This window comes from Osmia lignaria, chromosome 8 (genome assembly GCF_051020975.1).
Source record: "Osmia lignaria lignaria isolate PbOS001 chromosome 8, iyOsmLign1, whole genome shotgun sequence".
Taxonomy (NCBI): Eukaryota; Metazoa; Arthropoda; class Insecta; order Hymenoptera; family Megachilidae; genus Osmia; species Osmia lignaria.
In genome coordinates this window covers 12,314,774-12,331,874 of record NC_135039.1, presented here as the reverse complement: position 1 = coordinate 12,331,874, position 17,101 = coordinate 12,314,774, and the positions used below count along the sequence as shown (strand labels likewise).

At 44.9% G+C, this 17,101-nt stretch overlaps 1 protein-coding gene across 4 annotated transcripts in view; it reads left to right on the top strand.

The window, feature by feature from the left end:
* Positions 1 to 17,101, top strand: part of LOC117606667 (uncharacterized) — a 39,998-nt gene that overhangs the window by 17,417 nt on the left and 5,480 nt on the right. For 3 of the 4 annotated variants that reach the window (XM_034329423.2, XM_034329422.2, XM_034329421.2), the window contains exons 3-7: positions 350 to 1,926; positions 2,038 to 3,030; positions 4,682 to 5,105; positions 5,564 to 5,664; positions 6,485 to 16,522. In XM_034329423.2, the coding sequence (XP_034185314.2) occupies positions 350 to 1,926; positions 2,038 to 3,030; positions 4,682 to 5,105; positions 5,564 to 5,664; positions 6,485 to 16,522 (13,133 nt within the window). The remainder of the gene's footprint in view (positions 1 to 349; positions 1,927 to 2,037; positions 3,031 to 4,681; positions 5,106 to 5,563; positions 5,665 to 6,484; positions 16,523 to 17,101) is intronic. The other variant, XM_076689637.1, reaches the window with a different exon arrangement.

Below are 17,101 nucleotides of genomic sequence, written 5' to 3'. Positions count from 1 at the left end.
TCGTTATATGAATATTTTAGATCTTCAGCAGATAAAAATAGCGAATACTTCTAAATTCGTACAGCTTTCGCCTGCTAAGTTGTATCATTTCATTCAACGGATATAATAAACTCTTTGAGGGTGCATATATATCTCTGCTGGCCAGAAGTAGGATTCCAAACTTTTAAACCTCCGTTAATATTTATTAATTTTCTTCCACGGAGTGGTCAGTTCGACCGTTGAAAGTTAATTTAGCGAAGGGAGAGAGTATTTTTTTCTCTCTTTACCAGATGGCTGGACCAATTACGGAGCTGTCAGACACCGTTAACAGAGCCGGTGTTTACTGCATTAATGAATTCTCAATTTGTAGAAGCAGCCCCAGCGGACGTGACTGGTAGCAAGACGAGCAGCGAGCCGGTCCGTCGCGGGCCAAATTTCTCCCCGGCAACGACGGCGTCCTCGACCTCAGCGTCGTCCCCGTCGCTTTGCGTGGACGCAAGGATGGTCGCCTCGACGCACAATCTAGACGAGCTGACCGTGAGCCATCCGACCAGCGCGAGCAGCGACCGACAGCAACAGCAGGAGAAGCACGGACCAGCGTACAGATCGGCCCAGACCGCTCAGGACAAGCGGAGCAGGCTTAGCAACGTGATAAACAACCTGAGGAAGAAGGTCCCGGACTCAAGGAATGGTGATTCCCCGAGGAAGGAGGAGGACGATAGAAACAGCGTGGAGAGGAACCTGGAAACGCTGGAGAAGTACGTGATGACTGTGCTGAACGGGGTGATCAAGGACGAAGAGGAGGAAGACGGAGAGGTGGGCAGGAAGAAGGAAGAGAAGGGAAAGGATCCTGAGAAGATGACCGAGGAACAAGAGGACGAGGACTCGAAGGGTCCGGCAGCTAAGTTCGAACCTTCCAAGCCCAACGAGAGCAGGACAGAGGCTGCTGTATTCTCCTCGAAGCAGCCTGAGAAGCCAGAGGCTAAGGAACCCTTGGGGCATCGGAAATCGGAGACTAGAGAATCAGACGTTCTCCAGAAGGAAGAGAAAGTCAGCTCTGTATCGAAGGAACCGACCGATGGCTTCAGAGAGGAGAACCAGGCCCTTAAAGTGGAGGCTGCCGAGGACAAATGTTCTTCCAGAGAAACGAAGCCTGAGGATGATTCAGTCCAAGAATCGACGAGAACCGATGCTCAGGAAGAGGAGAGGAAGGAAAATCGTTCGTTAGGAACGATCATCATGGAGAGGCTCAGCGAGCATCAGACTGAAGAGAAGGGCAGTATAGAAGCTGCTAAGGAGCAGGCTCGAGAGTTCGTTCCCGAGAACGTGGAGCTCAGGAACGTATGCAGAGATCTACTGAACGATCTGTTAAACGGTATCAATCAGTTGATCGACGAGAAGAGTCAGGCAACTGAGGATAGTAGACCAGTGGAGGGCTCTGTCGAGGAATCCAAGGACTCCAGGAGTCCTGATCTCTCCACGACCAGCCTGCACTGTAGCTTACCTCTGGACAAAGTGGCATCGGTGCTGCAGAATTGTCAGAGCAACGAATTGGTCGCCCCTCAATCGCCTTCGTCCTCCTCCTCGTCCTCTTCGTCCCAAGGTTCGAAGTCTCCTAGCAAACCTACGTCCCCTACGGTTAGGCACTTGTGCCTCTATTGCGACAGGAAGTTCCTGTCGATATCCCTGAGGCAACGGCACACCGAGAGGGTCCACCAGCAAGGCGGTGGCAGAAGGTCGGAGAGAAACTCGAGGAGACCCTCGCAGAACTGTCAGTACTGCTCGGACAAGTGCGCGGAGAGCTTGGAGAGTTTGTTCCAGCACATGGTCGGCACCCACGGGGACAAGTATTACGCCTGCGTGCAGTGCTCCACGAGGTACCTGACCAGGGAGGCTCTGGCCGGGCACATGAGCGAGAACCACGCGGACAGGAACCTTCAGATTCAGGTGAGATTTTTTGAGATTAAACCAAAGATTTAAAAGAATCTTGAGGAGAGTTCTAGTTTCCTTAAGTCCTGTATTGAACTTTTAATATATCAGAATAAATTGATCTTTCAGGAGAAGACGAAGGAGCCCTCGAGCTCGCCCTGCAAGGAGCTAGGTAATCAAAGCCCCCGCGACAGGCCAGACCCTCTGAGCCCCAAAGAGAGAAGGTCAGACGAGTCCGATCACGAGCACCGTGCCGAATCTATCCTCCTGAAACCAATGATTTCCATGAAGGATAACTTCAGCAACCCGGGTAGTCCGGAGTTCGACAGTTCCTTCTACAGCAGCGTCAGTTGCAACATCCGGGAGAATCTTCTGCATCACCTGGACGGCAAGCTTCAGAGCTCTTCCTCGGCTATAGCGACCACCTCCTTGATCGTCGACTCTAAGCTCCAGCTCCAGCAACAACAGACTTACTACGAGCATAGCGCCAACCAGATCCAGTTCCCCATAGATATTTCTTTAACGGCCGCGACACCAGTTTACTCGAAAGACTACGCCAACGAGGAGTACGAGAACAACAGCGAATACGCTCAGAAACCCGGCAAAAGGAACCGATCCCATCCTCGAAGAGTGTCCTTCGAGAAGTATAATTTTCCAAGGAAGTACGACGGGAAGGAACAGTGGACCTGTTCCATCAAGGATCTCAGCAAGTTCGATATCTCCACTCAGTTGTCGCTGAGGAAGAAGCAGCAGCTGCTGAAGGAACGATATACGTTGAGTAGGTTGCACCAGATCTCTCTGATGAGTCCCTCTGGGACCACGGATATCGCGCAGGACGAGCAAGACCTGGAATTGAGCAGTCCTGAGGAATCTAAGAGCGTCGAGGAGGCTTCTGGTGGAAAGAAGGAGAAATTGATAGAGTCTATGGTGGAGGGGACCGAGGCGATGTCGCCTCGTTCCACCGAGTTTAGCTCTGAATTTGAGAACTTCCTGAGGCTGAGGAAGTGGGACGAGAAGACGTCGAACGAGGCGGCGAAGAAGCAGGAGGTGGTGTACGCGGAACTCACTGGAGAGTGGTCGAGACCCAGGATCTACATTTGTGGCGCTTGCGCTACCAGACATGTAAGGTTTAATTATTGGTGTTGAGTGCCTGATAATGTATGGCACAAGCCCATGCCTGCTTTAGACTCTCCATAGGATCACCCTGGGTTCTTCCAGTGTTCTTTAGCCCTCCATAGGACCACCCTGGGTCCCCCCAGCTCTCCCAGTGTTCCTTAGTCCTCTATAGAATCACTCTAGATTCTCCCAGAGTTCCTTAGTCCTCCATAGAATCACCCTAGATTCTCCTAATTCTCCCTGGGTTCCTTTGCCCTCCATAGGATCACTCTGGGTCCTCCCAACTCTCTCAGTATTCCTTAGTCCTCCATAGAATTACCCCAGATTCTTCCAGTTCTCCCAGGGTTCCTTAGCCCTCCATAGGGTCATCCTAGATTCTCCTAGTTCTCCCAGTGTTCCTTAGTCCCCCATAGGATCGCCCTGGATCCTCCCAGCTCTCTCAGTGTTCCTTAGTCCTCCATAGGATCACTCTGGGTACTGCCAACTCTCAGTATACCTTAGTCCTCCATAGAATCACCCTAGATTCTCCCAGTTCTCCCTGGGTTCCTTAGTCCTCCATAGAATCACCCTAGATTCTCCTAGTTCTCCCTGGGTTCCTTAGGTCTCCATAGGATCACTCTGGGTCCTCCCAGCTCTCTCAGTGTTCCTTAGTCCTCCATAGAATTACCCCAGATTCTTCCAGTTCTCCCAGGGTTCCTTAGCCCTCCATAGGGTCATCCTAGATTCTCCTAGTTCTCCCAGTGTTCCTTAGTCCCCCATAGGATCGCCCTGGATCCTCCCAGCTCTCTCAGTGTTCCTTAGTCCTCCATAGGATCACTCTGGGTACTGCCAACTCTCAGTATACCTTAGTCCTCCATAGAATCACCCTAGATTCTCCCAGTTCTCCCTGGGTTCCTTAGTCCTCCATAGAATCACCCTAGATTCTCCTAGTTCTCCCTGGGTTCCTTAGGCCTCCATAGGATCACTCTGGGTCCTCCCAGCTCTCTCAGTGTTCCTTAGTCCTCCATAGAATCACCCTAGATTCTCCTAGTTATCCCTGGGTTCCTTAGTCCTCCATAGAATCACCCTAGATTCTCCTAGTTCTCCCTGGGTTTCTTAGCCCTCCATAGGATCACCCTGGGTCCCCTCAGCTATCCCAGTGTTCTTTAGTCCTCTATAGAATCACCCTAGATTCTCCTAGTTCTCTCAGAGTTCCTTAGTCCTCCATAGGGTCATCCTAGAGTCCCCAAGCTCTTCCAGTGTTTCTTAACTCTCCATAGGACCACCCTAGATTCTCCAAGCTCCCCAACTCCCAAAACAATTGGCATTTAATTTCTGAACAAGAGAAAAGAATAAAAAAAGATTCACTCAAGACAACTGATCTTTCCAACACCACTGGCACATATTGAGCGATCAGTTAATTAATCAGACCCCTTGATTGGTAACTATCGATCGAATTGCAGACGAATGAAAGGACCTCTCTTGATGTTGATTGACAATTAGCTGTCGTCAAACGAATCTCTATTGATCATCGTGGAATATTAACATTGATTCAGGGTACATTCGTCGTTATCAGTGAAGCAATTAGAACGTTTGCTTCGCAAGCTTCAATCTAATTTGATTAATTTTACACTGAACACGTGACTTAAAGTATTATTTACATGGCTTCTAATTACAGGTCACTCTGAAGGAGATGGAGGACCATAAAGCTATCTCTCATCCAAACGTTTGGTGCTCTCACTTTGAGTTCTCTGGCGACCAGAGGGAGCTCTACAAGCATCTCTTTCTACCAGGAAAAAATATACCCACCGCAAAAGCAAGGGCTGCCATGTTGGCAGAGAAAGTGTGCACCAAGTGTTCGAAGAACTGCACAACATTGTCAGAGTTGCACAGGCATATGTTGGAGTGCGGAGGGGACCAAGCTTGGCTGCTGGGTCTCTTTGGTAATGGAAAGAAAAAATGCAAGTGGAGACCGTTTGGTAGCCGCAGTAGAAGACGAAGACAACGTGGGATGAAAAGAAATATTCAGAACTCGCAGACACCTAGGGTGAACACACCCAAGGAGAAGCAACCTACCGGGCCAAGAGTCAGACCCAGTGATAGTATGTAATTTTTATAACTTTTTATTTTAGTTTAAATCACTCAGGTATTCTGAGTTACGTATAATCGTTTCTGTTTTTTATTCTACACATTTATTCTAGATTTACTCTGGTAATTTATGTAAATTGTTTCTGCTACAACTTCAATTTTCTGAATGAAAAAATTTCAAGCTTCACGCCTGGCTGAGGTTAACATAAAGTGACTGTAAATACGGCACACGCGGTCCACGAAATTTGTTAACCACCTCGGAGGAGCGTTTAATTACTACACTAATTAAAATTTTGTTTTCTTTAGTTGAATCACTTATCCAGCAACTTCACCTTGCGAAGCGTGATGACTAAAAATTTATTAATCATGCCTCGATTAATATTAACGCTTTGTGTTTCTATTAGAGTTTCTTTTTTATTTTCATATTTATTTTCTCTTTTCCATTGTTTAATTGCTCGTTTGTGTGTTGTAGGAGAAAGTATTCAGAAAATGCTGGCGAATTTGCCACCCAAGAGGGCTACCAGGAAGGTGCTACAGGATAGTACAATGAGGACACAGGGCAGACTGCGCAATGTAAGTATTAGGTATTTCAGGTATTTTATTGGGGAGGGTAATCCACTCTGTACAATCTGGTATTGAATAATACTGAAAATAATATGCAAATATTAAATATTATTTAATAGTAATTAAGTACATTATAAAATTGAACATAACATAGGTGCCCAAGAGTGGCAAGAAAAATTTCTCAAAGTGCAAACACAGGGTAACACTGTTAGGAAATGAAAAATTGATAAAACTCTATCCAAACGATAAAACTACTGATAATGATAAGGCAATAATATAGCCTGTTTACTGAACGACACGAATATAAGTGAAGTATTGATCATCTAACACACCTGTCTGCACGTGCACACAGGGTGCCACTGACACAAATAACACATCTTGTTTCTTTATAGGAATTGTTTTTGATCAAGAACTTCCTTGATTGTTGCAAATTTTGAACAATTCTGTTATTCCAAAAAACGACTTCAGTCTTGAACATAATCAACCCTTTCCCTTGGGATGAAAAAGGGCAATTTACATATTATAATTCTTCAACTCTTAATAAAATTTCTGAACCTAACTCAAAATATATAATCTTCATCCCTCATGATAATCCCCATGGCTCTTACTAATGGTGGTTGCATTAAGGAAAGGAGAAGGGTATATTTCTTCAGGGTCTGCTAGTACCCTTCTGTAGGGCTACCTAGCAGACCCATGCCCTGGTCGTAGGATGTTTAGGGGGGGTCGTGAATGATAATTTTCAAGAGAGTAGTCATGGAATTAAGAAACGATCCTTATGGTGGCGACGATCTCACGAATGATCCCACGAAGGCTGTGCCTCTCTGTACAGGTGCAAACCAGAACCAGACCACGTATGGTCGGCGACAATTCCACTGCGTCGCGTATGTCTCGTAACAAGGCTGTGCTGAGGAACAAGTTGCTGAAGAACGCGAAGTCGATCCAGCGGAATCGTTGCCGGATCGATAACATATCAGCGGTGATCGAGAGCGTTGTGAGGAACTACCATCCGGACAAGACGTCGGACGACGACAAGGACGCAGTCGACGGGTACATTGACAAAGAAACCAAAGAGAAATCGATCGACGAATTAAATGCTGAATTGGTGAACGAGAAGAGCAACAGGACCAAGGTTGGCAGGGGTCCCAGGGTGCTGGGGAAAAGGAGGAACGTTAGAACGAAGGATGGAGCAACGAGAGGGTTGGACCAGCCTAGGAAGGGTAACCTGAAGGCAAGAGCCAGGGGGATGCTGAAGAATCCTTTGGACCCAAAAGCAGAAGGCTCTAGCGAGTCTCTGAAAGCTCCTAAAGGTGTCAGAGTGTCACCCAAGAACGTTGAAAAGGAGGCTGAGGTAATCGGGCCAGAAGCTAGTCCAGTGGAGGCTAAGTCTCCTAATTTCTTATCGAAGAACAAGTCTTCTACGCAAACCACGCCCAAGAGAAAGCGACCGGTTGATCCCGTGGCATCTCTGAATGCCTCCATCAAGGCGAAATCGCAGTTGAGAACCCAGGACGGGAAATTTGCCAAGAATCCTAATAAGGACCCCTTTAGCCCTGTTAAGTCCTCGGAGAACAAGTCACCTGTATTTGGACGGCAGCTGTCGAAGGAAAGGATCAACGAGATCAGTCCGGAGACGTCTGTCACTAGGTCCAAGCTGAGGACAGTGTCGAGGAACAGGAATAACGATCAGCCACCGAAGAGGACCACCAGGTTGTCTTCGGACAGCGACAAGATGCCCACCTTGGAGCCAGTTGTTCAAATTCTCACCAATAGCGAGGACTACACTGAAGCGACCAATGATCTGCCTATCTTGTCTCCGGTCACTCCATCCTCCAGTCTAGAGAAGGCATCCCGTGGTAAGAACCTAATTGGCAAGGTAGGAGCGAGGAAAACGATGGAAGGTGAGAATACAGAAGCTGGGGAGGCTGTCCAAGTGGAGGAGAGAGATCATAAGCAGAGGGGCAGGAGAGCAAAGAGTGACCTGAGGAACTTGGAGAAGAATATGACTGGTAAGGGTGAAGGAGGCAAAGTTAAAGAGAAACTGAAGAGGAAAAGTGCTCCTGCTAGAATGTTAAACGTGGAGGAGAAGAAAACAGTAAAAAATATTGAAGAGACGAGTCTGAAGAAGGAATTGAAGCAGAAGAAAGAGGAAGGAACAAGGACACTGGATACCAGAAGCAACTGGAAGACGAGGACGTTCGATGAGGAGCCAATAAAGCTGGAAAATGTTCCTTTCGAGGTGAAGAAACTGATTGGAGCGGATAACAAAGATGATTTAATGAATAAATTAGTCCTCACCTCTTTGACTTCCACCTCCAAACGGTGTTCGAGGCAATCTATGACCAGAGTCAAGTTTGGACAGACTAGATGCAAGATTCGTAAGGATACAGAGCTGGAGAAGAAGGCTGATTCAGGGTCGATGTCGGATGCTTCTACGAAGAAGGAGAAGTTCGAGGCTCGAAGGAAGTCTCTGAGAAACACCGAAAGGAAGTTCGAGAGGAGTAGGACTGTGAAGGAGGAGAAATTCGATCAGGCCAATAAGATCTGCGAAGCTGTGAACGAGGTTAAAGCATCCATCAGAGGTAGAAGGAGCAGTAGCTTGTCCAATGACAGCAAATCGACGATGAACACCGGTCAAGTGTACCCTTCGGATAAGGCAGAGGAATCGACAGTCCAGAACAGCGACAGGAGGCAGACCAGGGGTTCGCTGATGAACTCAAGCGAGGAGCAAAACGATGTTGGCGAGGTGTCCCAGAAGAAGATCGCTTCCACTGGAAAAAGAAGAGGACGGGTTAGAACCATCATCGAAGTTTCTGAGAAGAAGAACGTTGAAGCTGATAAGAACTCGACCGAACCCACCGATAAGTCCTGTCCCATTGATCAGAATGAAGCAAAGCTAAGAGAAGAGAGTATTGTCAAAGATAAACAGAAGGATGAGGACAAGGAGCCACTGAAGTGTCCTGATGTTTCAGAAACGAACAAGATAAATACGAATCGTCTTCAGGTAGAGACCAGCAGTTCTGTGGACAGTGGCAAAGAAAATACATTAGAGACACCAGCACCTGTTCAGAAGCTGAAGGTTGGGAGGCCTAGGAAGTCCTGGGGAGCGAAACGCGAAAGGACTTCGAAGAGGTCCTTGAACAACGTGATCGGTATCCTTACAGAGGGCATGAATATCCCTGCGGAGACGCAACAGAGTGTACCTTTGGCTCCCCAGCCAGCAGTGGACATTGCGAATCCTGAAGAAATCTCAGGTAGCAGTATCCAACAAGCCAGTGATGATTCTAAGCCAGTAAATGAGGATAAATCTGAAAAGGATTCGCAAAAGCAAATTACTGAAAGGGCAGGTACTCCTGTTCAGAATCCTGAAGAGGAATCGTGCCAACCTAAAGCTTCAGAGACGTCCGAGGAGGACACTTCTGTAGAGAATTGTAAGGAAGATTCTTCAGAGAATTCTAAACCTTCTAAAAGCACTAAGGAAGAGTTACCAACTGATGATATAATTTTGGACCTATCCAGGAGGAAGCAGAAAGGTAAAGGCTCGTTCTTAGAGAAGATTGTCTCAAAAATAGCTAAGCAGAAGGATGCTCTATTGGAAGGTGAGGTTGGATCTTTATTGGACACAGCTGCTGATGAGTTGACGAGTATTCTAGACGAAGTTGGACCTTCCTTGTCAGAGATCGCTGAGAACTCGGTCGAGAAGAATACTAGGACTGAAGCAGAGCAAAATGTGCAAGGATCTGACGAGCATTCTACTTGCAGGAACTTGGAGAACAAGGATACTAAAGCTGAAGGTGAAGAAAAAGCATTGGAGACCTCAGCCACGTTGAAACAATCTAAAGAAGAGAAGGAGAATAATGAAGGAAACATTGATAGAGAAACTTCAGTAGACAAGAAACCTTCTGATGATCAACTTAGGCCTGAAGAGAAGAATACTGAAAGTTCTCCAGACACAAGCAAGGAGGTAATTAATAGCAAAGAAATAGAGCCACAAATCACTCCAGAAGAAGAATGTAAAGTTGAAATATTTAAAGAAGATCCTAACAAAGACACCAAAATCTCATTAAAGCCTGAAGAGTCTGAGAAATTAAGTGTAAGTGATCAGCAAAGTTCTAACGAGAAGGTATCCAAGATCCACAAGCATCCCAATAAAGAGGGTCATCGAAGGCCCAGAGGCAGAAAGCCTGCTGTGAAGAACAAGACTGTTGATTTGATCAATGACAGTGAAGAAAGCGAGGAAGAGGATAAAACCGAGTTACAGAACAAGAGTAAAATAGTAAAGAGTGTGTTTGGTCGAGTTTTTGGGAGTGAAAAGACGGAGAAGGTGAAGGAGTCGTTGAACGATTGGGTGTCCAAGTCAGAAGAAGACTCAGACTTATCAAGAGCTAATTTTGTATCCACTAGTTCCAATGTAACGAATGCTGAAGCAACCTCAGAGGCAAGGAACGAGGACAAGAACTTGAAGAAACATTCAGTCACACCATCTGTACCTTCTACCACTAGAAAGAAACCTGGAAGGAAGCCCAAAGATAGCTCTTCATCTGACAAAATCAGCCAGGAATTCTCCAGTTCTTATTTCGTGCCTGTGCCACCAAACAAGAGCAGGCACTGCAAGAAGATAGCTGAAGAGAGGATCTTTAGGTCTTTCTTCCTAGGGATAGAGCAGAAGAAAACTAACTATGGATTGAGAAATCAAAATAAATCTGACTTGAGCATCAAGGACAGTGATTATGGATCCTTCAGCAATGATGAGGACTTCTGCAAGATGGTTTCCTTGGAGGATACTCTGCAAGAGGAAGCTGATCCTAAAAGCAGAGATGCTAAAACTGAGGATGAGGCGATGTCTTCAGAGGGTCTTTCCAAGGAATTTTGCAACGAGAAGAGTTCTCATAAGGAATTAGCTGAAGAGTCTGATAGTAAACAGGAAATTGGACCCAGTCAGTTAAATCCTGAATATGAAGAAAATGCTTTCTTCAAGGAACAGAAAGAATCAACTATCTGTGATGCAGAAATTGGGAAAGAATTTTCCTGTCCAGAACCCAGTCCTGTTTTGAACGAAGCCCAATTATTAACTGTTCAGAATATTTCAGAAGAGAAGAAGAACCAGGAAGCTGTATCTGAGGAGACGAAAATCAAAAGGAAATCGAAGAAGCGATCGCTGGAAGGAAACTCCCCGAAGAAGAATAAAAGAAAATCTGTAGAACCAGTGGACAATTCTGAAGAGAACTTGATCCCTGATGAATTGGATCTGGCTGATATCATGGAGCTGATTGACAAATCAAAGCAAGTGCCTTCTACCAAAGATAACTTTGAGGATGATCTGTTTGTGGAGGAACGAATTCAATGTGGCAAAAGGAAAACTATCAGCGAGGATAGGGTATCGAAAAATTCAGATAGCAAAATGAGCCAGGATACTCGAGTAGCTGAAGAATCAACTGAAATTGCGAAAAAACTTAAGGTGGACTCAGAAGAGAAAGCTCCAGACAAAAAGGATGAAACTGAAGTTGAAAGAAACAGTATTGAAGATTCTGAAACAGCTAGAGATGAGGACAATAGTTCATTGTTGTTAAAAATCTCTGGGAAAAGGAAATCCTACGTTGCAAGTGCAGATCATTGTCAGATCCCTGAATCTCCAGTCAAAAGCTCCTCGAAAAGAAGATCAATTCATGATGAAAAATCAAGTGAATCATCTAAGGAAGATGCACTGTCCAGGCTGGAGTCTGTTGAAGGAACAGAGTCTGCTGGAAGTGAAATTACATCTGAAATAATAAATGAGGAACAAATTGAAAGTAGTTCTATTATTAATAATAATGTTGAAGAGTGTCAGTCATCAGTGAATGAGACATTGGATATTACAGAAAGGTCAGAAATAAGAGAAGAGAAGCCTGCTTTGGAGAATGCAGAGAATCAACAGCAAAGTAAAGAAGATCTGATTAAAAATCTCCCAGAAACTAAGCCAACAGAACCAGTGAAATCCCCAATTACAGTTAAGGTATTAAAAAAACGAGGTAGGAAGAAGAAAAATCCAGTTGATATTCAAACTAAAGTAATTAATCAAGAGAATTCTCAGTTACCACCAGTGAACGTGGATCAGGTTCCCAGGAGATCCTTGAGAACAAGTCGGTACAACGAAGACCCTGAAGAGCGAAACAAGATTTCTAATGATGCAATTAAATCACAGACTGCATCCCCAAGTTTGGAACAATTTAAAGTCCCAGAGGTGACAGAGGTATTGCAGCTCACCAAGAAGAGAACATACAAAAGGAGGTCAACGACTGACGAGCACTTGGATGGTCAAAACAGTTCACCTTCTGTCGAATCAGAAATGAGCAGCGCAAAATATTCAGAAACAAAGAGCCTTAATGAAAAGGAAGAGCAGCCAAGTGTTCATCAGAAAGATTTCCTGGAGAATAAGCAATGTTCTTCCAAAGGTTCTCATCAGTTGGGTTTGGAGAGATCAAGCTCTTCAGGTTCCATTGATCTGTCTCAGACGAATAGGAGGAGGTCGTCCAAGAGAAAACAGCTCTCCTCCGAGGATCTATCCGGTCAGAAGAACCTGAACCTTCGAGCAGAGAGCGTGGACAACCTGTCGGAGACTTCCTGTACCAGCGAGTCCAGTTACTTCAGGAAGAAACGGTTCACCAAAAGGAAGAAAGAGTTCCAGGAACGTCGAGAGGACGTGCAGACAGATACTTCCATCACGGACCCTGAATCCATGGACTCAGAGAAACCTGCTGACAGAAGGCAGAGCCTGAGGAGAAGGGCGAAGGAGAACATATCCTTCGAGTATTCTGCGTTCGACCTCGTCGACTATTTCGGTATTCCAATGGACATGGAGGATTCCCCACAGGAAGACACCGTGGAGAACAGTGTCAACCAAGAGCCAGATTCAACGACTGAGGAATTGGTCCAAGAACCCACCGCGAACAATATATCTAATCAAGAACCTGAAGAAATTAGCACAAGCGAGGACAAGTCGACAGAGGACACTAGGAAGTCAGAAGTAGAAGAGGAAGACGATTCGAAGGGAGAGGATAAAGCAGACGACAAACTGGAAGAACTCCCTCAGTCTCAAGATGACTTCCAGACACCAAAGAAGAGAGCTGCAGGGAACTTTGTGGTGGTCCACAAGAAAACTGGCGAGATTCTGATCGTGGAGAAGAGGAAGAAGCTGACGAAAGAGGCTGCCAGGTTCTTCTGCGACGTCTGTGCTACCAGTTTCACCAGGAAGAGCTCTCTGAAGAAGCACAATCAGTCTCAATCGCACCTCGTGCAAGTAACCAAGTTCAGAAAAGATAAAACGTTGATGGAGTGCAAGGAAAACCTGGAAGACACCTGCAGCATTGGTCAGAATGATGTTTCCAGCGATGAGAACAGGAGTACCACTGATGATGTTAAGAAAGATCAGAAGGAGAACTTCTTGGATTCCTTGTACGATCAGACAGACCTGAAGTCTGTGGAAGATGAGTCGTCTAGCTATACTGGGCCAGCAGACCAAGAGTTCCTGATGGATTCCCATCAACGTATCTTAGAGGATGAACTACTGGACGAGGAGATTTGCAAAATCACTGAAAACATGAGTCACGATGAGTACGTCCTCACTGACCACGTGAGTCCTGGGCCAGAGTCCACGTCCACGCCCATCAAGGTGGAGATCAAGAAGACAGAGGAAGTTGGTAAGAAGAAGAAACACGAGAGGAAGAAGGAGAAGGCTAAGAAGAAGAATCTTAGCAACGAACAGGTAACACTGGATAGCTCTGAAACTGAGGGACCTATAGACTCCTCTATGATGAATCTTTTAGACACAAGTATGTCTATGGAAACTTCAAAGCTGAGTGATAGTGATTCAGAATATTCTTTTTTACTGGCAAACTCTCTTGCTTGTACTCTGAACAAATTTCGAGAGAAATATTCACAGAATGCAGGTAGGACAGAGGAAAGCCAGGATGGAAAGGATTTAACAGAATTGAAAAAGGATTTGGAGCAACAGGAGCGAACAGGGTATTCTGAATCGAACATTGATGGAAAAGCTGAAAATTTGAATGGTAAAGATGTTCCTAAAGAAAATCATTCTACTGAACGATTGAGCTTAAAGCTCATCATAAATAAACGTAGCCTAGAAAATTTTAAGGAACAAGATACTCCCTTGGATCGTTTAGATACACTGGCTAAAGAGAATGAAGAGAAGCCTGAGGATCCTTTGGATTCTTTCGGTGAGCCAATCAAAGAAATCAATCAGCTGGAACCTGAAATTGATCAGCTCAACTTGGATATGTATCTTGGATCGTCGAAACAAGTAGAAAACAGAAAGAGCACAGAAAATATTGAAGACTTTGATACTTTCAAGGTACAGAGCCTTGGAGAAGATTTGGCTGATCGACAGAATTCTATGGTCACTGAGAATGAAATGCAAAATGAGTCTGTGAAAGAAACTAGGCATGGGAAATCGAAGAAAGGTAAGGGGAGAAAGCATCAGGAAGAGATAGAAAGTTCAGATGATACGAGAAGAACGTCCAAATCTAAAGATAATCAAAGTAATCAGATATCAGAGGGCACGAATGGTCAGAAATCAACTGACAATTCTAAGACACTTGAGTATAACGATGAGAATCCAGAACTTTTATTGTACGACTCGCAGTTAGAAAGCACAGGTATTAAAGTGAACAATGTAATCAGTCCCTCAAAGGTTGAGGCTAAAAATGAAGAAGAATCTGATGAATTAAAAACGATTGAAGATCAGGACAGCAGAAAACTTCAGCATGAATTAAACTCTTTAGAAAAAGTTGTATTGAGACACTCAACAGAGGAGCAACAGCTGAACCAAGAAACCATTGATTCTAAAAACAAAAACAGTTCCTTCAATTCCTTGGATGAAGATGAAGACTCGTCATCGTCTAGCCTGGCAGACAAACCTCTGTCGCAGCTTTTACTGAGGACCAACCTAAAAGTAGACACCGGTAAGAAATTATTAATAGATTCTGATGACGAGCTTAGGCCTGAGGAGAAGAATGCTGAAGATTCCCCAGACACTAATACTTCAACTGATAATCAGGAGTGTAATGATAAGGAGGTGTCTAACAGCGAGCAGATGGAGCCACAAGTATCATCAGAAGAGGAATGTGAAGGTGAAATACCAAAGATGGAAACTGAAGACACGAAAACCTTGTTGGAACCAGAAAACGAGGTTCCATCGTCGAAGGACGTCGATGATAAAGAGTCTGACGACATGGACGAAGATAACAATCAGAAATCGAGTCATGGTTCTAACGAGAAGGTGTCCAAGACCCATAAGCACTCCAGCAAGGAGGGTCATCGAAGGTCCAAGGGTAAGAAGGCTCCTGCGAGGAGCAAGATAGCTGATTTGACAAGTGACAGCGAGGGCAGCGAGGACGAGGACAAAACCGAGTTACAGAACAAGAGTAAAATAGTGAAGAGTGTCTTTGGCCGAGTTTTTGGCGGTGAGAAGGCGGACAAAGTGAAGGAGGTGCTGAACGACTGGGTGTCCAAGTCAGAGGACGACTCGGACGCTTCAAGAAGTGACTTCAGGTCTACTACTCCCAATGAATTGAATGCTGAAGAGACCTTAGAAGCAAGGAACGAGGAGAAACGACATTTAGTTACATCTGTATCTTCTACCATTAAAAAGAAGCCTGGAAGGAAGCCCAAAGACAGTTCCTCAATCGACAGGACCAAAGAGAAGAACCCATTGTCTGAAAATCGAGAGGAACTTCGGGGCAACAGGCATTCGAAATCAAGGAACAGCTCGGGTAATCGTAAAAAGCCTGAAGAGGAGGCTTCTGATTATTATTTCCTGGTGCTACCACCGAACAAGAGTAGGCACAGTAAGAAGATAGCTGAAGAGAGGATCTCTAGAGCCTTCGATGGAGTTAGAATGTTCGAAGAGTTTCTAGGTGGTGATCAGAAGGAGGGGAACTATGGATTGAGAAGCCAAAGTAAGCCTGACTTGACCATTAAGGACAGTGGTTACGGTTCCTTCAACTATGATGAAGATTCCTCGAAGATGGTTTGCTCGGAGGAGCCTCTGGAGGAGGAGCAGAAACTCCTGAAGAAAAGAAAGTCATTGTCGTCTAAGACGAGCAAAAGCAAAACAGACAGTGATGATTGGAAGGACCTGGTAATGGAAATGAGGTCGTTGAAGAGCAGTAAGGAACCGACTGATGAAGAGGACAATTCTGTCAAGGATATTCCTGAACAAGAACCCCTGTCTAGTAGATTGTCAGCTGACTTGAAATCTCGCAGCTGCAGCAGCTTAGCTCCCAGCAGTGTGAGGAACAGATCACCAAGCATGGACAGGAACTCTCAGAGCACTAGGGACACCGACGTGGACGAGGAAGATGAAGATATTGGTCGTGGGAGGATATCTCCACTGTTCGTTCGTGAGACACCTGGTAGCTCAATAGAAAGCAGTTCCAACAGTGAGAACGAAGAAGATGATGAAAATGTTCTTGGTAATGAGAGTACGGTGAGGAAGAGAAGCTCCAGTGAATTTTCTGGGGAGAAGATTGTGATCAGATCACCCTCTTCCACTCACAAAGGTGAAGTGGTTACCATTGCACCCACTGATGCCATTGAGGACAACGCTTTGGATGTTCCCCAGGAAATAGAGACTGCGAAGCCCAGGCAGGGCAAGGTTTTGAATTTTGACGAAGAACTGTTCGTTGAGTGCTGCTCCAGATTGAAGGCCACCACTGAGAACGAGCTCAGAGGGGCTAAGAAGATTAAATTGGATCACAACGAAGGTTACCACAGGAAGGATGAACAGCAACAAGGGCTCAGAGGGCCTAGAGATAGATGGAGAGATGTTGAGAGTCAGAATAGTCTGGGGAGTCTGCTAGAATCCGTGAATCAGGTGAGTATTTCACCAACATTGTTGAGTTTTTGCATGCTTCGAGTTCACCATTATTTTTTCTATATTTCTGTTACAAGATTAGAGGTGTGTGAAGAAGAAACAGTTATGTTTGAAGCTTCGAATACAACTGATGTTAGATAAATTAAATGATAAATCTTAGATGTTTTCATTTTCTTTTTTCATTTATGAAAGTAAAATTTTATGGTAAGGTAGGAAGACATACATTCCTTGCTTGCAGAATTTCTTTAATAAATCATACATTAATTCATCGATAACCACACTTTGCATGTTATTGTTTTCTTTTATGTTTTGCAATTAATGCGCTTCATCCTGTGATCTTACATTGTTTGCTGTACATTGTAACTACGATACAAAAGGCTTTCAAGCTTGCATCTGCAGATTTTGTTACTGTTTTATACATGCTCATGGAATTGTTAACTGTAAGGGTGTTTCTTGAAGATAATTTCATCTTTCATGAAACTGTTTACAATTCTTAGGTGTTAAAAAAATATTTTACTATTGCAAAGCACCCTTACATGGAATTCCAAGAAGGGAATACTCTATACATTATTGTGGTAA